The sequence below is a fragment of the Topomyia yanbarensis genome, unplaced genomic scaffold, assembly GCF_030247195.1.
Source record: "Topomyia yanbarensis strain Yona2022 unplaced genomic scaffold, ASM3024719v1 HiC_scaffold_5, whole genome shotgun sequence".
In the NCBI taxonomy this organism is placed as follows: Eukaryota; Metazoa; Arthropoda; class Insecta; order Diptera; family Culicidae; genus Topomyia; species Topomyia yanbarensis.
In genome coordinates this window covers 762,663-785,766 of record NW_026683713.1, presented here as the reverse complement: position 1 = coordinate 785,766, position 23,104 = coordinate 762,663, and the positions used below count along the sequence as shown (strand labels likewise).

The 23,104-nt window shown below is 37.5% G+C and overlaps 1 protein-coding gene across 1 annotated transcript in view; it reads right to left on the bottom strand.

Annotated features, from left to right (window-relative positions):
- Window positions 1-4,706: 4,706 nt before the first annotated feature.
- Window positions 4,707-23,104, bottom strand: part of LOC131695720 (uncharacterized) — a 72,160-nt gene continuing 53,762 nt past the window's right edge. The window contains exon 5 of the mRNA XM_058984216.1: window positions 4,707-15,089. Within this exon, the coding sequence (XP_058840199.1) occupies window positions 14,867-15,089 (223 nt within the window). The 3' untranslated portion in view covers window positions 4,707-14,866. The remainder of the gene's footprint in view (window positions 15,090-23,104) is intronic.

Genomic DNA, 23,104 nt, shown 5'->3' with positions numbered 1-23,104 from the left:
CCGTACAGAATCTGTACCAAAAATGCTTCAAAAATCTGTACCTTTCTCGATAAATCTGTACTTGTGGCATCACTGATCACGGCGGCCTTGAACAATGCGAAGCACGATGCGACCGGAATATGTTCGCATTTCACCAACTTCCGATCCAATCTTAACACTGATCTATACGTGAAACAAAGCTCAAACATTCTAGACGACCGCAATGTAGCACAGGACATGTGATTGCCGACAGTTTGGCGAGTACAGGAGCTCGTACTGCGACGAATCAAGAACTGTCACAAAAAGCGAAGCAGAGATATAATCTTCGAATACGAGAAGTAACATTCAAATCGGGAGATTTGGTGTGGAGGAGAACCTTCGGATTGTGGTCGAAGGCAAACCACGTTAATCGCAAACTTGATGACAAGTTCATTTCAGCGATAGTCCTGGGCGTGAACCTGTAGACTTTAGAATATGTAGCCACAGGAAAAAGAGGCAGGTATCACGCACGAGAAATCAAGGTGGATTCGTGAACATTTACTCAGGTATATCGACAAGTTTCAGCCTGCCTACAACTGTTGAGCTCCAAAAACACCATTAGCCGAATGGGACAAATGGTGCCCTGTCATGGTGTGGCGAGCAACAACCTTTTTTTTAAACCACCTCCCGACCATGGCACACCAGCCAGTATCAATTGGATTCGAGCAGCTGTCTAGCAAGGCCAAAGACAACTCGCAGTTGCCAGAAGGGAGTTGTCGAGACATGAGGGACGAGTTGCACCAACAATAACAGCAGCCTCCAGAAGGCATTATAGTGGAGCACGGCAGACCGGTGTGAAGCGGAATCTCCAGTGGACATACATCGCTTATAGCAGGAATTTCGATCAGGACGAAACCAAGCACCAAACCCTCGTCAGAACCTGCCAACTCCAGCTGCTCACACAAAGTTTCTGCGTTTGCCGTTCTCGATACGGAGAAAATCGAAGGAAGAAAGTTTGCGACACGCAAACCTTTGCAGACCAACCGTTCATCGAGGTGAGAGAAACTGACACAGTTTACGAATCAAGACGCTGACGAATGGGAAAATTAGATAAGTAAGTAAGTTATAAGCAACACCAGCTACAAGCACAGAACAAAGCTCCGCAAATCAGTTTTACAAATCAGTTGTAGTGGGGGTCGATATCAAATCAACAAAAAAACGCTCTTTGTGAGCTTAAAACAGTAAGGTCGTTGACAATTTGGACTTCTAAAAGCTGTACGAAGCAACATATTGCACTATCGGGATGATCTGTGTGAAAGAAGAAATGCTTTCGAATTGGTTGAATGGACTTTTGCGCTATCTACAAAACGAGCCATAAATTATTCGAGTGTAATAACAATCCTCAATGTCGCCTATGAGTACCCTGTTCTGTTCAGTGGAATACGTCCATTGGTTGAAATGATGCCATAAAAAATTTGAAGGTTTTCAAGGATGATGTGCATTGAATTGTACAAAAATCGTCTATATCACATGCTCCAACAGCTGAAAATATGATTTTTCATCAATTGACAAAAGTTCTGATACTTCTCAGGTACCCAATAAGCCTGAAAAATGCTTTTTAGATAAGTTGTTTGGAATGCCATTTTAACCCTTTCTTTTTTTTCTAGTTATTGTAGGGATACACCCATAATTTACCTTCAAACTGTTGTGGTCTAGAAACACGAAAAACCTGTGTTGATTAAGTTTGGTACCGATGCGATCGCAACTCTTCTACCAGTCATCTAAACCGCGGAGGTGGTGTTCTTATAGCGATAAAGAAACATCTAACTGGGACTGTACTAAAAATGCCTAGATGTCAATGTTTGGAGCAAGTTGTCGTACGCGTTTCAATGCCTGGTCGATCATTATATATTTACGATATTTATCTAAGACCGAACCTGACTTGTACAACGTGCACTCCTCAGCAGTCCAAAGCATCTTGGACAAATGTAACAGACGCGACAATATACTTGTTGTAGCTGATTATAATCTTCCTCATCTTCGGTGGATTTTTGATGAGGATTATAAGTGATATCTTCCTAAAAATGCAGCATCGGAACAAGAGACGGACATCACAGAAACGTTGGTCGCTGGTAGCTTGTATCAAATCTGCTCTTTTATCATCGTGAATAAACGGATCCTCGATTTAGCTTTCGTTAATGACACGAACGTGTTCGAACTGGTTGAGCCTTCGACATCTATACTGAAGGTAGAGCCTCTCCATAAACCTTTCGTTTTAAGACTGGATGCGCATTCTGATGATGGTGAAGCTTTTGATACAATTAACGACGAGTTTAACTTTGACTTTACTCGATGTAACTTCGATGAAGTCTCAATGGCCATTGGCGTGAGATGCTGGTTGGAAATGACCTAGACCAGGCAGTTGTGGCATTCTATGATGCGATATACGAGATTCTTCACCGTAATATTCCAAAAAACGTTTCAGTAAAAAATCAGATTATAAGTTTCCGTGGTGGAACGCCGAGCTTGGTCGCCTACGCAACGCACCATAGGACCGACGACAACAAAACTGTTCTTCGTCAAATTGAACTGCAGTATGAAATAGCCTGGAACAGTGCATTTGGTAAATAATTGAACCAAGTTCAACGCAGCCTTCGAAATAATCCCACGAAACCCAGAACCAGAAAGTACCAGAAAGTGTCTATCATTGAGACAAAAATTCACAGTCCGCTGCCGAGTCGGTCGATCTTTTTGCAGACCACTTCCGAGAAGTATTTACCAGCACTCCTGTCTATCCATCGCAACAGTACCTTGAAAAATTGTCAACGCTTAATATCAACCTTCCTCTTCTTAACGTAAGTGATTCCGATGTATTGAGTGCTCTGTCCAGTGTTGATTCTTTGAAAGGGCCTAACATAAAACATTGTGTCCGAGCACTTTCTGCATCAGTGAGTATTATTTTAAATCGTTCAATCTCGGAAAATGTTTTCCCAATTGTATGAAAAGAAGCTGTTATAGTTCGTATTCATAAGGCTGTTGACGCACACAATGTTAAAAACTACAAAGGAATCTCGATGCTGCACTACCTAGCTAAAGTTCTGGAATAGTTTGTCTACAATGTCAACATAATCGACGAACGCCAACACGGATTTGTAAAAAAACGTTCCGCCACTTCAAACTTGATGATGTACACAAGCTTTCTAGTTCCAGCTGCCGAGAAGCGTCACCAAGTGGAAGCTGTATATTTTGACCTCACGAAAGCATTCGACAAGGTGCCCCACAACATTGCTGTTTTGAAACTGTAGTGCCTAGGTAACCAGATTGCTGCACACTTGTACATCTCACAGCGATCCGCCTTCGTTAGAATTGGCACCACACGCTCAAGCACACTCGTAACGCCAACCGGTGTGCCTCAAAGAAGCCATCTACGGCCACTGATCTTTCTCTTGTTCATCAATGATCTCTGCACACGCATTAAATCTGGAAAACTGCTCTATGCTGACGATCTGAAAATGTTTCGTTCAATTGCCTCAGCACTCGACTCTGCTGTGCTCCAAGACGATATAGCCAATATAGAGGAACGGTGCTTGCTGAACGGTATGCAGTTCAACGTCGATAAATGTAAGGTGATATGTTTCGGACGCTTGGCTAATATAAGGCGTTGCGAATATACCATTCTATCCCTGACTTGGCAGTGTTATTCGATAGAAAACTTCGTTTCGCTGACCACATCACTGAAATAACGGCGAAGGCTTTTGCAACATTGGGGTTTCTGTAACGGAACACAGTCGATTTTGTGGATTTCTTCGCACTGAAATCTTTATACTGCGCACTGGTCTGGAGTAGAAAAACTCTAGAAAGAGAACTGCGGAGACTCCATTTTGGATCGATTGGATTCGCGTTTAGCTGTCAAAAAACGAATCCAATCGAACATTGCCTATCCTTATATCATTGGACGTGCTGCCATACAATTCCGGGGCATACGCTGCCAAAAATGCTGTTTTTCTCTCCGCAGTTCTCTTTCTAGAGTTTTTCTAGTCCGGAGCACCTTGGAGTATGCTGTACAAGTATGGGCGCCATACAACGCCGTTCAAAGTAGCTGACTAGAACGCGTTCAGAAAAGAACAATAGTCAAATTGTATGGAAAATGCAGCTGAAGATAGTCTAAATTGATAGGTTTTATCAGATTTGAAAACTATTTCAAGACAACGATGATATATGAAAATTTCATTTTTCAACTTTTGCTGAAGTTGTCTTTGGCAGCACTGCTCCAATGGAATCCAATCAGATCAATTGCAATAACTTCAGTTATTGGGATAATTTTTATAACTGTTAGTGCTCAAATGAAAGGTAATAGTCACAGCCTTACTTATTTTTGTGTTCAAATCTTTTTGTATCAGAAAGTTATAGCTGTTTAAAAACTTCGTTATTTATAAACAACATTGACATGAAGGGGTTAAAATAGTACCAAGTATCCGAAGCACAACAGTGTGCGCTATTAGATATGTTGTCTAGTAATATTGCGATCTTCTTGCATCACCCTCTCTTTTGTGGATTTTAGACACCGTACAGTTTATGATCAAAACAATCCTGTGGCTAGGTATTGCTGCAAATACCAGGAAACTCCACATAGTTTTGATTTCAATGTCATCAAATCTAGTTGTAATTATAACGTTAGATTTGTTTAAACAATGTAAATAGTAAGTTCAATTTTTTTGAAGTTATACGGTGTCTGCCAAAAAACCAAAAATTGGAACAAATAAATAAAATAAACAATGCTCAGATCAAAGCCATATACGATACTCTGACATTAATGAAATTTTCTTATTCTTCTTTACGACGATTGCTCTACTTTGATTCGTTTCATTTTTTGGTTTTTGTTTGTTCTTATACTAGCACAACTAATATCATTTGGTATGTTATGTTGCATCCGTCATGGTTTCTTAAAACACACACTCTCTTTAGTTGATCGTTTTCAATTTCTTTTTCTATATCTTACCTTAACTATTAACAATTGTCCGATATAACAACTATTTATTGCTACATTCAACGAGTTCGACTTGTATGTTGTGTTTGCCGTTTTATGACTATGTGGTACTTAGCTACCTCTATGAGTATTACTACTGCTACTACTACTTCTACTACGACTAGGAAACTGGCCCTTTCATCTGGGTTTACTGTGTTGCTTCACTACTAAACTAAACGTTTCCAAGGGCTTTGTACAAACTTAATCCATTAGGGTGACAGTCATGATTTGGCGCCACTCTGAACAGGCTCTTGTCACAACTCACGAGGGATGGTGCATGGTTTGATTGCTTGATTGCTCTACGTGGCGGTTCAGGTTGTTTTCTTTTATTTTACATCATATAGCTAATAGCGAAAGGATGCGCTTTCGTTTATTTCTAAATATATTAAATATATTCACTCTTTCTCTCTGATTGATATCGGCTCGTCACTTCGTGGGAATGAACGAGCTTGACTCGTAAAATCGATCGATATCTACAACGGTAACACTCATCGGCATTGTTAGCCTCTATTGAACACACTTTTTATTTTCTGTTTATATCGATCCCATTTCAGTGATTTTTTGCTATTTGAGTTTACACTCGATACCTAAACGTTGACATTGCAGCTCCGGCATACGTGTACGAGACCCCCGCAAGGATGCAGTCAATGAACAAACACACTGGAAACTTGTTACGATTTGAAAATATTTGAACATTCCCGAGCATCGAGAGGGAGTGGGACGACTGTTTTATTTTAGCTTGACTGCCAACAATATTCTGATTTTCACATACTGCACCCAACTGATCGGATTTCGGGGGGACCGGAAGCAGAGCTAGAGTTTTAGTAGAGAGGTAGGAGGGTACCTTAAATCATTTTTTTCTAATAGAATGTCAGTAGATTAACCCTAGAACGTTGCACTTGCGTTTTCCACCTTAGAACGTTGCACTGGGGTAAAAATATACCCCAAGCGTTTGATCGCAATTTTCGCAGGCAAACTTGCAAACAAAGGAAATGTATAATACATTATTATCATCGTTTTTAATTGCGAAAACAGCTGTGCAAGTGAAAGTACGAAATTTATTGAATCAATGATACATAAATTGGCTTGAACAAAATAAAAACTGAATAAATCGCGGTTTTGACTTTTTTCATAAACATTACTACAACTTTGCGAGTTTTCAACCGATTTGAAAAAATCAAATGATTCTAAAAGTTGAAAGAATGGTCTAGAAACGCAATAAAATGAAATTTCGATAGTTTTAAAAAAGTTTAATTATTTGGAAGAGTGAAAGTTAAAAAATCGGGTTTTAGAAAATGCCACGAAATGGGGTGAAATTGAAATGAAAAAATATTTCTGGCCAGTAATACATTGGTAACACGCAACGTTTCCGTCACAGCAGTAATTGTGCGCAAGGTATACTTACGAGCCATTGCTTTGAAAAACTATAAAAAAATAAACAATACAACAATAAAAATCAGTAAAATTGAGAACGATTTTTTGCTCCGCTTCGAAATCAAATTAAATAAATTGAATAAATGATTAAAAATGATTATATAATGCTGAATGTTACTTACGTAGTAAAACAATCAGTTAAAAACTGGTATTGTCACGAATCACATTTCCACTGACAGCACGAAACGCCAACGGCAACTGTGCACTGGGGTACAAATGTACCCCACGCCAACTTTGACACCTGCTTCTACGAAGCCTATAAGCAAACTGGCTATACTACTAGGGGCAGATCACTCTAGGAATGTATAGCAAATTTGCATCATCTTAGAAAGAATGCATTTGATTTCCATTTTTGCACCAACTTTGCACTCCCTCGCAGAAAAGATTAGTTAACAATCGTCCTACGCTGATCCACTTTGTTCGATGTTTTGTTGAATGTAGGGCTGTTTTTTGTAGGGTTTTGACGTCTTCTATTTTGATGGAAAGAAATGCATTTAATTTCGCTGATTTTTAAAAATGCATCACAAGGTAACTGCCCCTAGCTATACCACCTTTTTCTACTCTTACTAGGAACTCTAAATCGAATTTTGGTTAGGGTCCCAGGTCAGAAAATGCCGAATTCTCGTCTTTACATGGCTCCAAAGAAGGCGCGGGGTACATTTGTACCCCAGTGCAACGTTCTAGAGTTAAAACAAAAACGATAGTGTAAAAATCTGACTGCACGGTTTACTAAGTTATATTTTGTCGGTCAGTTTTGGCAACCGGCAATTTTGTGTACACTTTGGGTGACTTTTTATTTGACTGAATTAAATATTTTGATTTTGATTAAATAGTTAAATAAGTTTGCATTGAATTCAATTCCAACCTTAATCCGCCATATTTGTTCACAATACACGATTAAAACCGTCGTTTTCTATACGATTGAAACTTTTAGTTTTGGTTTTCGCGCATCTCTGTACAACGCTGAGTAGACGCTTTAAAGTCTATCTGGTTGATTTTTGTGCTTCAAATATTTCCCCTCTGTAACTGACAGATCGACTAGGCCGTTAGCTGGACACCTAATCCAAAAATCACAAACACGTACCGTAGGTCAGAAGTTTTTGATTTGACTGAGGATAACATAATCGAAACATTGAAAAATGCGAACTAACGTATGCAGAGTAATTTGGACAACCCTTCCAGCATTTAAACAAAAATGCAACCCTGCACAAGGCACCATACTAAACGTCATACTCTAGGCACCCATAAAGTACTTGACAATCTGTAACTGTATTAGTGTGTTCAACGGTTTGTTTTCCTCCACCTGTCATAGATGGAGAAAAACAAATCGAAAATAACTTTTCGGTCGGATTATTTTCATGATGGAATATGACCAACCGGAATTGTACGTCCCCCGAATAAGTTTTACAGCGACATAGAGCATTTCAACACTATTATAAATACTTTACGAGAGCTAATTCAAATGTTTAAATTGGCTGACAGTTTTATATATGACTGCTGGAGGAAAACAAACCTCCAAGTAGTGTGAGTGAAATCGTTTGCATAGAACTCTATTGGCTCTCAAACGTGAAACTTTTTCGCTCGATGCGCCAACTAGATTTCATTTTTGGTACCAATCAAATAATGATGATGAAAATATTTTCTTGCATTTATGATATAGGATGGTTCTTCTATTTTAATTGTTTTAAAATAAATATCACATAGTTTCACCAAAAGTTTGATTACAGATGATAAGAAAACACTCGTTCTTTCGTTTGACATCAAAATATTCAGTTGAACTCAATATTTTATTGCGAATTATTGAGATCCGGAATTATTTTTGTATTGTAGAGGTTAGATTGGTTGTTTTAGATATGGAAAATGTTTGGCTAGAATTGGAATTTATCGGTGGATAACCTCTACTGTCAACACCTGCACTCTTTAATCCAGTGATTTTTGCTCACCATCGTGTTTTCTATCGAAATTTCAATATCTGAATTTCATTTTAGTATAAATTGAAACCGGATGAACGAATTCTTAGTGATGTAACAAGAAATTTACCATCTGGATATTTTTCAGAGGTAGGAAACATATTTTCTTCATCAATATTACTTTTCATTAGAAGAAATAACATTTAATTATAATATTGATTGAATTTATAAAATTCAGAATTTACTTTCCAATGTGTTTTGACAGATGCCATAAAACCATAAAAACATCATCATTGCACTCCCGTGCCATCTGGCGGTCGACATCCAGCGTTAGATCACGAATAGAGCAATGAGGTATATCCCTGTCAAAAAAAATGCGGACGTGCATGGTCAGGCGATTTAAAAAGTTTGACGTTTGACTCAACTCGCCTGTGCTAATTGCCCCTAGGAACAAATGCAATTTGCGAATGCGATTTAAAGGCAATTTCAATACTTAGACAAACTTTCTGGCGGCTGAAATGAACTTGGTTGTTTTTCGCGTTTTTCAAATATGGCGGTTCATGTTTGGCTTAAGCTAAAAATTGTTTTTTGATCAATTGGTGTGTTCTCCCTTGTACTTTGTTTATCTAGTGCACTTCATTTAGCCAACGAATGTGGGAAATTGTGGAATCGTGTGTAAGTATAGTGAAACAGGATCTCTGACCGAGAGTCTTAGTGAACGTCAGATTGTGGTAAGTTTTGGAGTACAATACCCATTTCACCATTTATTCTTCCTATAATTTGGTGGTGATTACCTACACTGAAAAAAATCCAAACGTTAATTCTATTTGCTTCAAACCGCTTAAAATTCATATGAAGAAGAAATGCTATTGTTATCACGCGCACACATAGCTTCAATGTGTCAACTGTATAAACTATGTATGCACACACATAAGTTATATGTGCATATTGTTATAGAGTGGGGTTTTATGTGTCTAATAGTTATGAAATGTGAATGTAAGATTAATATTTCTTGTAAATACACACATTAGGTTTATGTGCCAGCAAATAGTGTCTATATGCCTCCGTTAATTGCAAAAATCTATGTGTAAAATCAATAGGCATAACGTTTACTTTTTTTTGAGTGTAGTATACTGGTAAGTATATGTGAGTAGATAATGAATCCTAAAATAAGTATTATTTTTAATTTTCAAATTAGGCAATTAAGGGCGATTAAATGGCGCGTTCCGTGGGCGATATAAGGGCGGGTTGGGCGGCAAAAAATGACGGCGGCAAATTGCCCAAATGTTGCATTTGAAATTGCCCCCTAATTGCCAGCAATTTGCTGGCAAATTGAAGGGCAATTAGCGCATTCGAGTTGGCAAATAGCCCCCCGTTAACCAGCAACTTGCCCTTTTTGACTGGGATATAGGTGTAGCAGCCCTGTCAAAAAAAAATGCGGACGAACATGGTCAGGCGATCTAAAAAGTTTGACGTTTGACTCAACTCGCCTGTGCTAATTGCCCCTCGGAACAAATGCAATTTGCGAATGCGATTTAAAGGCAATTTCAATACTTAGACAAATTTTCTGGCGGCTGAAATGGACTTGGTTGTTTTTCGTGTTTTTCAAACTTAAGCTTGAAATTGTTTTTTGAACAATTCGTGTGTTCTCCCTTGTACTTTGTTTGTCTAGTGCACTTCATTTAGCCAACGAATGTGGGAAATTGTGGAATAGTGTGTAAGTTATATAGGATTTTCGGCTTTTGCGGTCTGATTAATCCCGTTAAAAATACGGCTCAATGGACACAAATCCAACATCAACAAAATATTCAACATAGGATTCGACACGACAAATATTCCAACAACACACTCAGGCGAAAAAACAGCCCTCATTGATCACATCATACAGCAACAACATAACTTCGATCTGACCAAAACAAAAATTATTGATCGTAGCTATCGAACTACGGCTCTACCAATATTGGAGATGTGTCATATTACCAACACATCCAACACCGTAAACTACCGCAGAGATGTAGATGGCTTGAGTACTATCAACGCTGGAATACTCCACACAGCCAAAGCCTCACAATCCGTCAGATTGCAGAGACAACACACAGACAAGCCGTCATCTCACTGCCCACTCCTAAACGTACTCAGTCAAAATTGATCTCACACTCATTACCATCTCACATTGCCCCAACCATCTTCTAAAGTGTCTTTGAGTCGTGCACAGTGATTAAAAAAGGGTGATGGGAAAACTGAACAATTCTACCCACCAGTAAGTTTAGCAAAATAATATTAATTTATTTCAATTTCAACCCACTAACTTTCATGCAATTGCTTAGTAACGGCATATTTGAAGCTTTTTTAAAAAAACCTCCGATCGTCGGCAAACGACGCTCAAACGAAGAACGATAAAGTAGTGAGTAACAAATTGTATTTCCGTTTTTTAAATATGTTATTTGTAACCGTGAATAAATTACAGTTTCCCTTGAAAAAGGCCATAACCAGTGGCCGAAACGTCGGGCAGTATAAATCACCCGTTCTGATTAATCAGACCGCAAAGGCCGAAAATCCTATAAATCATATTCCGGTCGTCTCCCCAAGTAAAAATAGTGTGTAAGTATAGCGGAACAAGATCTCTGACCTAAAATCTTAATGAACATCAGATTGTGGTAAGTTTTGGAGTGCAATACCAATTTCACCATTAATTCTTCCTATAATTTGGTGGTGATTACCTAGTATACTGGTAAGTATATGTGAGTAGATAATGAATCCATAAATAAGCATTATTTTTAATTTTCATATTAGGCAACTAAGGGCGATTAAATGGCGCGTTCCGTGGGCGATTTGGGGGCGATTTAAGGGCAGGCTGGGCGGCAAAAAAATGACGGCGGCGAATCGCCCAAATGTTGCATTTGAAATAGCCCCCCAATTGCCAGCAATTTGCTCACAAATTGAAGGGCAATTAGCGCATCCGAGTTGGCAAATAGCCCCCCCCCCCCCCTTAGCCAGCAACTTGCCCTTTTTGACTGGGAGAACACACGGTTTGCTAGTGTTGGCAACCAAAAATATGTAAACAATCCTGAAGCACAACGGGTCGACGTCATAGCGGTCACAGGATTAAATGGAAGCGGAACGACCGGTATGACGAACGCAAGTAGATTTATACTGTGATCACTCACACAACTCATGTAAGGTTCATCTTACGAATACCAAAGTGCCATCTTCGCCAGATTTGTATTTACGACATTGCCCATAGAGTACTTGACAATCTGTAACAGTAGTATTAGTGTGTTCAATGATTTGTTTTCCTCCACCTGTCATAATTTTTGATAGGTGGAGGAAAACAAATCGAAAAAAAGCTTTTCGACCGGATTATTTGCATGGTGGATCTAACCCAACCGGTATTGTAATCTCCAGAATAAGTTTCACAGTGACACAGAGCATTTAAACAGCAAACGTTTAAATTGACTGACAGTTTAACATATGACAGCTGGAGGAAAACAAACCCCCAAGTAGTGTGAGTGAAATCATTTGCATAGAACTCTATATTTTAAACATCCAGTGTTGATTTCAACCCGCGAGGAGATAGGGTGTTGAGCCCATTTTCGCCATGTTTCTATTATCACCCTATTCAATGGAAGCCGTTGGTTAGAGCAGTGTCTGCCATCTTTGTTCAACGCATTGAGTCATATGGTAGCGCAACAATAGGGGCACTCGATTCGGGTTTTCGTTGCGCTCAAACACGGGAATTTCACTGTTTTCAGCGCATTTGTGTTAATATATTGGTTCTTAACAACGAAGCAAAGCTGTTGATGTCAATTCTTTCGCATTCCATTGATTGGAGGCCGAGAAATTAATGAATTAGTGAGGCACCCTGCTTAGTATGGTGAAAATAGGCACTTTACCCTACCGTGTAAACAAAATGGCAGCAAACCTCTAATCTGGCACCTAGATATTACGCAAAAAAATGAACGCAATACAGTATTATGGCGTACCTTTTGTACAAAAAGCTGGTAACCCTCCAAATGATCCACAACTGCGTCCAATTAGGTCATTAAGCTATATATAGTTTTCCGTTCCATTCGATAAATTTTAGGTCCAATATACATAATATAACATCATTTAAAAAAAAATTTCGTTGTAATACGTAAAAACGATTTTTTTTGTTTTAAATAAAATCTTATGTAAACTTGGCAACCATACATAGGAAAACTGCGGTTGTTTACATCTGGCCTATCAAGACAACACCCAAAATGAAAAAAAACTATGCATTGCATGGTGTTTATGTCAAATGAAAAAAACCGTGCGGAAAAACCGGGAAAGCATGTATTAATTTTTTTCTGACAGGGCATCATTTGTCGTGAAATTCGATATGTCAAATGCTTCTTATAGTGTCAAATCCAGACTGTCAACATATTTCTTTATTTTAAATTTTAATATTATTTTCACGTTTCCTGAGTTGGAAAAAACATTGTTCATCAGCTTTATCGATGTATGTAATAAAAAGATTTTTTTTTCGCATTTAATGACCCAATTGAGGATTTCTGAGCTAGTTTGAAGTGGAGAGTATATGCCAATAATTTTTGACCAAAAACCACAGACTAACAGACATAACACTCGAAAACAATGCCCGCTTTAACGGTCATTTTGAATATATTTGTAGTTGGGACTGTTGCCACATTTGAAATTGTTGCGCCACTGACATATGAACAATCATATGAGGGATAGACCACTAGTGAAAAATTGTTCCCAAGCCTGAGGGGTAACACACCAGAAAATAAGTGTTTGGGACGGTGAATAAAAGGTGGAGCTAGTATTCTGGGAAAATTGCCGGATCGATAGGAGGGAATTCCCTCATAGTGTTACGTCTGTGCTAAAACTATCAAACATCTGATAATAAAAATTATGAAAGAAATCAAGAAAAAGTCAACATCAACTTTTTCGACTGCTTTGCCAAAAATTCCGGCAAACTGTCGTAAAGTTCCTAGGAGTTTTTTTTTCTAAATTAAGTTAATAAGCTGACAAATGTTTTCGTATATAGAGAGAACATTTATTAAAGATTTTCATACAGAAAAAATGCCTTTTGAATTTTGTCCAAATTTTATTCCGCATATATTATTAAAACTTGGCCTTTCAATGAGTCATCTTTCAATTAGCAAATAATATTTTCCAGATTGCATTTTTTTGCTCAAAATTACTTCAGATGGAATTTATTGTTCCAGACTGTCAAAAATTCGCAATGTACTGATCCTGAACGGTATCGTACAGAATCTCTTAAATAATATTGCTTATGGCACTAAAAACTGGATTCTAACCACACTACGCACTTACTATTCTTCTATTGAATTCTTCTCATAGACTGGTTAGTTCGACTGGCCTGTCTATGAAAGTACCATCTCTATCACTTGAGTTACATGTGATTTGACAGCTCGCAGTTTTCAGTAGCAGTTTGATCACTCGCACTTCGAAAGTGCTGAGTCCAGGTTGGTGGGAAGTGCGCAATATTGTAATCAACAGGACAATAGGTGTTTTGTCTAGAAAAACTCTAGAAAGAGAACTGCGGAGACTCCATTTTGGATCGATTGGATTCGCGTTTAGCTGTCAAAAAACGAATCCAATCGAGCATTGCCTATCCTTATAACATTGGACGAGTTGCCATACAATGCCGTGGCATACGTTGTCAAAAATGCTGTTTTTCTCTCCGCAGTTCTCTTACTAGAGTTTTTCTAGTTTTGTCTATATTGGCGCACCCCTCTGCTGAACAATACAAAGAGCCAACGCGTTTGACGCATTCCGTTGGCCAGCTCATCATCAAAGAGCACGTTTTCAATCAGAATAACTCAACAACGCTTCAATCTGACAGACGAGCGTTTCCGATGCGGAAATGTACACACTCCAGAAATGGGATTGTACCCTCTCAAGTGGATAGTAAAAAAAAAGTGAAAGTGGGGCTATTGAAACAAACATGCGGAAAAAGCATAGACCCGAGATAACAGGTCGGTTGACCAAATGCAAAGCTTTTCAATTGCTGTGCAGTGATGAATTAAATAATCCATTGATGGATATTTTTTCGCTCAAACCTATGATGCGAGTAAGCTTCCACATCGGAAAACAAAAACATTCAAAAGCAAACCAGGAAATTTGTTTCGTGATAGGAATTGGTAATCAGATTTAAATTACTTTTCATTATCTCCCCAAAATAATCCTACGTGTCGGCAAAATTGATGCACCGAACACAATACGAAAAGATTTTCTTGCCTAAAAAAATATTCGAAGCAAATGCGAATAAAAACGAGCGTTCGGAATAAACTTTACTCTGCTTCCGGTTCCAAATATCGTCCGTTTAATAAAATATCTCCCACAGTTTCAAAACCAAATTAAACCCTCAACAGTCGCAAATACTTCCAATTTCATACACGTGCTAATCCCTTGTAAGGGACAACACACAAAACTAATCCCAAAGCAAACCATGTTTTCCAGAGAAAACTCCACTCGTACACATACACACACAGACGCGTCAGCCAAACAACTATCCTAAGTAGGCTTATTACTACACATAGTAAGCGTTGTAGCCCCCGTACGGGCTCTTTTTGATGCAGCACGGCAGTAGCGATTGCAGCGTGTTCCGGAACGCTTCCCGAAAGTCCCGGTTGAAGTACGCGTAGATGAGCGGATTCAGTGTCGAGTTGAAGTAGCCAATCCAGAACAGAAGCGTGATGACCACGTCCGGACAGGGACAGGACTCTTCGCCGCATAGGGTTGTGATGACGTACCTGGAAAGAGAGAGGATTGAACCGAAATGAAATACCGGGCTAATCGGGATCAGGGGCGGCGAGCATGGAGATTGGTTTGTAATTACGATCGATGGTATTAAAAATGCCCCTCCGGTGAAGCGTGCACTCGGAGGGGGATAGTGCTTCGATTTGGCTGATTTTGGTCACTAGTATATGCAAATGGATAGATTTGGGAGATTGAATAGGTTTATAATTCTGTAATTTGTTGGGGGTTGATTATTTAGACTAGCAAGAATGTTGAATAGCCGTGATGCCAAATATGATTTTATTTTCAAATACCTCTAGTTAACTCACTTGAACTTTAAAATTCGTATAACCGAATCAGAATAACAACTTAACGGAGTCCTCTACTCTCGAGACCCACTGTTTTTGCGGGAATAAATTGCAAAGTATTCAATGAGCATACCTATTTAGAACTTTTATTTGGAAGATCAGAAAAGATTCATGTGACTAAAGTCATTGTCAAGGAAAACCGATAGTGTCAAACGTGTTTACATTTTCGTAGAAATCAATTAAACATTATTCTAAAGTTTTAAGGGTTCAATATATATTGTACTAGCTAACACCCGCCGCGCGTTGCTGCGACACTCTGCGAAATAAGAGTAAAACACAATTTGTTTCGAAGCGCCATCTGACGGGCAGATAATCTCCAACCAATAGCACACAAACACGCTCCAGAACAAATACCTACTATGTATAAATTTTTACGGCAATCGGTTAAGCCGTTTTGGAGTCCATAGATCATATACATACAAACATTGACTTTTATATATATATATATATATATATATATATATATATATATATATATATATATATATATATATATATATATATATATATATATATATATATATATATATATATATATATATATATATATATATATATAGATAGATAAAATAATATAGAAATAGATATAGATAGATAGATATATATTTATCTCAATCGGTTTATGCAATAAAAGAAGAATTTTATTCATTTTAATGACCCAATTGTTTGCACTGCTTCCCAGTGAGCAGGGCAACAATGCACACAAAAGAGCCTCCCATTTTCTTTTCTTTTGTTTGTTGAGCCACGTAGTGATACGCTCCTATGAGACAACACACAACGAAGTGAAAAGGAATAACATGCAAGTGAAGACCCGAGCAGAAGAAAATAACTTCATAATACCAAATTCAGGTATACTGTACTAATACTTGAACACCGCAATAAGGTATTGAGGAGCCTTGCATAAGAGGTAAAATACCTGAAATAATAACTGAGACATGTACTACGAATAACTAGTTGATAATCAAACGAGTTATTATAATACCTGAATAGTAACAAAACCTTTTCAACCTTCCAATAACAAAATTCACTGTATGAAGGTATTCAATAAAGAATTGATTTGGTATTTGTAAAAATCACAGGGATACATAAATAATACTAAAATGAAGTATTCAGAGTTACAAATAATCGAAGCTCTATTTTGGCAGCTGAAAATGAACCTGAAGCGACTCGCGGCGTATAGAAAATATATTCATTTCACTGATTATCAAGGAACATGTTTTCAAATGACGGTAAAGCGTATGAAAGAACAATCATCATCGTTTACATTGTGCCAGGGCCTACTTTGATGCGTTTGGTTCGTTGCTGCACGGTCGCTTCGTGTAGTAATCGGAGACGAATAAAAAATCTGCATGGATGACTGTTGTTGTGGTTTGTTCGTTTGACGTTTTCAGCTGCGTCACTGAATATTGAAAATGAATGTGGCTGAATATGATCAATTTTCATTGAATGAATTTGAATATTTTTAACTATGGAAGTATTTTTACAAAGGTATTAAGCAGGTATTGAAGAATGTTTCTTCAATACCTGATTAATACCTCAATGAGGTATTAATATTCAGTGAATACCAGGTTTTGGTATGATACCAGAAAACAGTATGCTCGGGTTATTGGCCAGTTATTTTTTCCTGGTCGGGGAGCGACACTTTACGTAAAAAGTGCGAAGAGCGTTTTTATTTTTCTCATCGTTCGCTTGGAGGTACATGCTAAAGAGACTAGAATAACAAAGAGACGCCATGTTTTGTTTGGAATACCAATTCAGCTGTGAACGCTTATAGCTCATAGAGTTGGTATTCCAAAGGGAACATGACGTCTCTTAGTTATTCTACTGTCTTTAGTGGATGTCACATCGCTCCCACGCGGATTTGACAGAATTCCTGAATCGACATTAAACTGATCAAAGAAGTGTTCACCATGATAAACTAACCGGAATCTGCGCTAGTTTTGTTCGAATACAAGCTTCATGCTCCAGTTGCTCCGAAGCAAAACAATCTTAAAAGAAACAATTTTCTGTTCTCGTAAATAACTGACACCAACTTGCTGCCAGTTAGACAAGAAATCCAAACTGACGCCAAATTGGTACCAGTTGATTATTATTTCAAATTAGTCCTATTCCTGGAATACTAGAGTAGAGTGGGGTCAAGTTGGTCAGAATTCGGCTGGAATTCCATCATAAATCAGCTCACATTCCGAATCTCATTCCGATTGTAATTTACTGGGATGAGGTTATTTTATGGTGCGGACATCTATGTGTCATCAAAAGAAGCTCTTGTTTCATGTATCCCAGTCAAAAAGGGCAAGTTGCTTGCTGACGGGAAGCTAATTGCCAACTCGGATGCGCTAATTGCCCTTCAATTTGCCAGCAAATTGCTGGCAATTAGGGGGCTATTTCAAATGCAACATTTGGGCGATTTACCACCGTCATTTTCTTGCCGCTCTACCCGCCCTTAAATCGCCTCCAAGTCGCCCAGGGAACACGCCATGTAATCGCCCTTAATTGCCTAATATGAAAATTACAAATAATAATTATTTTCGGATTCATTATCTACTCACATAAACTTATAAATACACTACGTAATCACCACAAAATTATAGGAATCATTAAAATCAATTATCAATGGTGAAATTGGTATTGCACACCAACACTTACCACATTCTGACTTTTATTAAGACTTTAGGTTAGAGATCTTGTTCCACTATACTTACACACGATTCCACAATTTCCCACATTCGTTGGCTAAATGAAGTGCACTAGACAAACAAAATACAAGCGAGAACATGCGAATTGTTAAAAAAAAAACAATTTTAAGCTTAAGCCAAACATGAACCGCCATGTTTAAAAAACGCAAAAACAACCAAGTCCATTTCAGCCGCCAGAAAATTTGTCTAAGTGTTGAAATTGCCTGTAAATCGCATTCGCAAATTGCGTTTGCCCCTAGGGGCAATTAGCACAGGCGAGTTGAGTCAAACGCCAAGCTGTTTAAATCGCCTGACCATGTTCGTCCGCATTTTTTTACCGGGATAGTACCGCAAAAGCGCATCCCATCACATAAGGTAAGCAGAAATGCCATAAACTACTCAACTCATCACTTCCAATAAATATTATCTCAACACGTAACAGACTGCACAGTGGCACGACTTAGAACAAAAGGTGGACTAAAGTCCAAACCTTGCCGTATCGGTTCAAACAAGACGGTTTTATGTAATTTTGGTACACTAAATTCGTTTTTGATAGTAAAACATTTAAAAAATAAACATTTACTATTCATTAGGGTGTCTCAAAAATATTTTTTTTTCGAAATCGTTCTTAAAATTTGTGTATATTAATTTTCGTGTGCTAAATCGGTTTTGATATTAACACTTGTAAAAAAAGTCATCATGCATTAGGGTGGCTAAAAAATAATTATTTTGTTGTGAAAATTCAAAAAAACGTTTAAAGAACTTTTTATGCGCTGAATTCCTTTTTGGTTATGAAAATATAAATTAACTTTACTACTTATTAGAATGGCTCAAAAGTAAGTATTTTGTCTTTTATAATGATTTTTTCAATAATAATTTTGGAATTTATTTTCCATATTGAAACGAATTGATTGACATCTCATTATGTGGCTTCAGAATTGACTATTTCGTTTCTACAGATCAAATAAGATGTGTTTGACTAATATTGAAACGTTCAATTCATTAGTGGGTTACTTGATATGGAAACTAAATTTTCTTTCATTTTCAAAACAAACATTTTGAGCGTCTTAGTGGAATGTTTAATTACATTAACTAATCAACAAAATGGTTAACGATTTAGTGTGTGTGTTTTAAGTTACTTAGGTTGCTTATTTCTTATCTTAAATAAAAATAAATCGAAAACCCCTTTTCGCGTATATGGTACATTTAAAAATGGTCTAATTTTATTTAAATAATGTTGCATAACCTAAGGCTATATCAGTGCTATGCAAATTCGGATCAAAATAGTCTCATTAAATGACTAGAACTGTGTTCACTCAATTTGACAGTTATTACGTAAGTTAGCAAGAAATAGTTCAAAAACATTTTGACATTTTTCAGATGATTGAAAATATGTACTGATTTTTGAAACCATCTATACCTCCACTCCACTCCTTACTCTTGATCATTAGTAAAACCCTTGTAGATCATGCTCTCAATGCTATTTGAAAGTTGTGCATGTATACGTGTCATTATTCTAGTTAAAAGTGATTATTCAAATTCAATATCAGTAATAACCATGCGTCTCCATTCACAGTTTTTTAAAATTTTGACTGCTTATCGCAAGTTTTCGCAAAACCAGCATAGGCTCATTTTAAAGAGAAAATTAAAAGCTTTCGAATGAGTATAATGTGATTGCGTGCATTCGCTGGCGTCGTTGTTGATATCGCATTAGAAGTTCGAATTCAATAAAAATCATGACAAACAGTTATCCAAACACTAACTAAACCAACTAGTGACTTATTTTTGACGATTTTACGGTGTAATTTTATCACACGGATAAATTTGGTGAAGTAATGCAATGCATAAAATCAACCGTTTCTTTGAAAAACGGAAATAACCGTATGTAGTTCCTATGGTCAAATATTGCAAAAAACAGTTGAATTATGCCCTTGAAAAAGCTGTCAAAAATTCATTTTACATTCAAATCACTAAAAATCTCGCGAAAATGTCACTGATGGCTCAGCTGATACGAGAAAAATACTAGTGAGAATATCGCATAACCTTCATATATGGACTCCGGGCTCGTCCCACTGTGGACTGCGCCAACAAGGCCAAATACTTTTAAAGTATAATAGATCATTGGCGCAGTTAAACTAACGCACTGTACCATGTCAAATAAACTAACAACAAAAAATATAATACTCGAATCCGAAACAAAGGTGGTTCTAGAGCTTTTATTTTTCAGGAATTCAATAAATACCTGGCATTCCTGTTGAAACAGCGTAATACCGCCAACGCTGTCGCCGCCACCGATCAAAAACGATCGGAAAGCTGCCGCGGATCAAAAATCCATCGGCGCACATGTCTATACTGCTGATGGTTTGCGGTCATCTCACTCAAAATGTTAAAATTATTAATGAAAAGTGAAAAAAAATTGGCTCGCAGTTTAAACACAGAGAACAGACGTCCATCTTCAGCATTCAACTTGTGTAAAATCTCTAACGGTTTCGTAGGTAGTTGGGATATCCAAACTAGGTGCGCTACTGTCGTCATGTTTTTGTGTGGCTGAGTTCGACAGAATTGACAGCGGTTATTCCTTTACCCAAACTAGTCCGGAACCGGTTCGGACTTCCAGCATGAATTCCAGCTCAAATGCATCAACCGATAGAGTCGGAATCGGTTGTTTTCTTGGAGCAAGATTCCATGCTGAATCCATGCAGGATTTCGAACCGATTCCGGTGTTTATCGTATATTAATTCAAATGTTTACACACGTTTTTTAAATATTTTTATTCGATGTAATGGATGTCTGTTCTCTGTGGTTTAAATGTAAAAACAACGCGTGCATCTGCTAATAATTTTAGTTCTAACTCAAATCATTTTAACTAGAGAACGTAGCAACAGATGCTGACAGCATGCTGGAATCAACAATTTCTCCTTCATACCAATGGCTTCCATTGGAATCTACTGAAATCGGTTAGAGGAAACTCAATTAGCCCCAATGGCCCCAGCTAGGCACAAATCTAACATCAATGGAGGATTTTTCACATTAATGAAAAGATTCAATCAATCAATTTTGCCATCACATCTTGTTAGGCGTTGGATTGGATGGGAAAATTTCATACCTACAGTATGTAAAAAAAGTTTGTCCACCCCTACCACAAAATTAGTATTTGTTTAATATTCTTGACAAAATCGTCCTCAAGTACATCCCGCATAAATGTATACCATATGCCAACAATTGCATCAATCATTTCAAAACCATTTTCAATATGGTTCGTTCAACAATAGATTAACCATTGCCTAGTATAATATCGAACATAACCAGTGTCGTTTTTCCATACTCGACCGTACAAACAACGGGTTGTTAAGAACAGTCACCATACCAAAATGTGCTGTTTTCCGTATACATTTTGACAACATACCATTCAAGAACCATACAGATTATGGTGGCATGCATATTTTAAGTCTAGCGATGGATAAAATACTAGCTGGAGAAAAAAAAATTTCTTCCCCTTTACATTTCAATTCTATCGATTGATGAAATATTATTTTGCTCTCGCCATTTGCTGAAGAATGCTTCGTCGACACTAAGTGAACTGACACTTTATCCAATTGAGCTATCTCCGTAATATTGTAAGACGAGAATTTTTGACCATCTTAAACTACAGATTTTTGTGAGCAGGGTAAACAGATATACGAATAACAAAGCCCACCAGAGCAATACTAACCTCTGACGCCAAAGGACAATGTAGTATACAAATCTCCAATATAGGATACACGGAATGTATTGGAAATGGTAACTAAAATGGGTATGGTAGTATAACAGTTCAATTATAATGGTGAAATATATCAGTAGTATTCCCAATATGGTGAGCATTATACAAATGGTTTGGAAATGGTTCCGAAGATTTCTGGAATGGTATTTATTTATACGGGATTTTTATTTACGTTTTATTATGTATGCACTAGATCATCAAATTCACTAAAAAAATACTTGTATTTTTCTTTTGTGCCACTTTGTGAAATTGTAACAGGTAATAAAAAGGCGTAAAAAAATTATTCACCCTTATGAACCTAGTTACTGTTTAGCGTATAAACCAGCTGCTGTCATTTTACTCAATGTAAAAATTGTACATAACAGCTGTATGATCACTGGAATTGTAAAAGCTCTGAAATTTTCTCAGGTTCCTGGACAAAATTCCAAATAACGTTGAATTTTTTTGAGTATTCGAAAATGAATGATAGATCATCAAAACTATTTCGTGAGAATTCTGAAGCAAAAGTTATGCACATGATCAAAAAATGTGGAAGACCAAAATCCAAGAATTGACTAGACCATTTGAGAAACAATGTAAATAAAATTGCTTCGTTGTGTTCAATTTTTTATTTTCTAAGATTTGGCCGACCTCAATATTGAAGAAATACTGGTTTTGTAACAGAGGAAGACAAACTTTTTTTTTACATACTGTATGGTGACGGCGCCAAAAAAGTGGGTTAGTACCAGTCCCACCCCGAACTGATGGGAAGCATTGCGACACAGTGAAGCGATGAGTTAAAAATGAATGACAGCAAAAAACAGAGACTCGAAATCAAGTTTCGATTCACGGTACGATGAAGCTCCATCATCAACACCGTTGCTGGTAGTATCGACGAATAGAATCCAACCGACTGGCAGAAAGGGAATGAATGAGATAATTGAATTTATTTTCTAACTAAATGCAATCTGTTCAAAAGAATCCACAGCAGTGTATGGCAATCGATAGGTTGATGGAACGGGAGCTACCGATGATGGGTGATAACTAAAATTGCTGAATTTGCACCTGCTTTGACAGATCATCGATAGGAAAATGGAAATACAGGGCACCTCCTCAGTGCCGTTATCGAACAGTGTTCGCGACTGGGACGACTGATAGATGTCAAAAAATGGTTAAATGTAGAGCATTGAGTTCTACAAGATGACGACACGAATGAACTCATAACGAATGAAGTTCATGTTTGACAA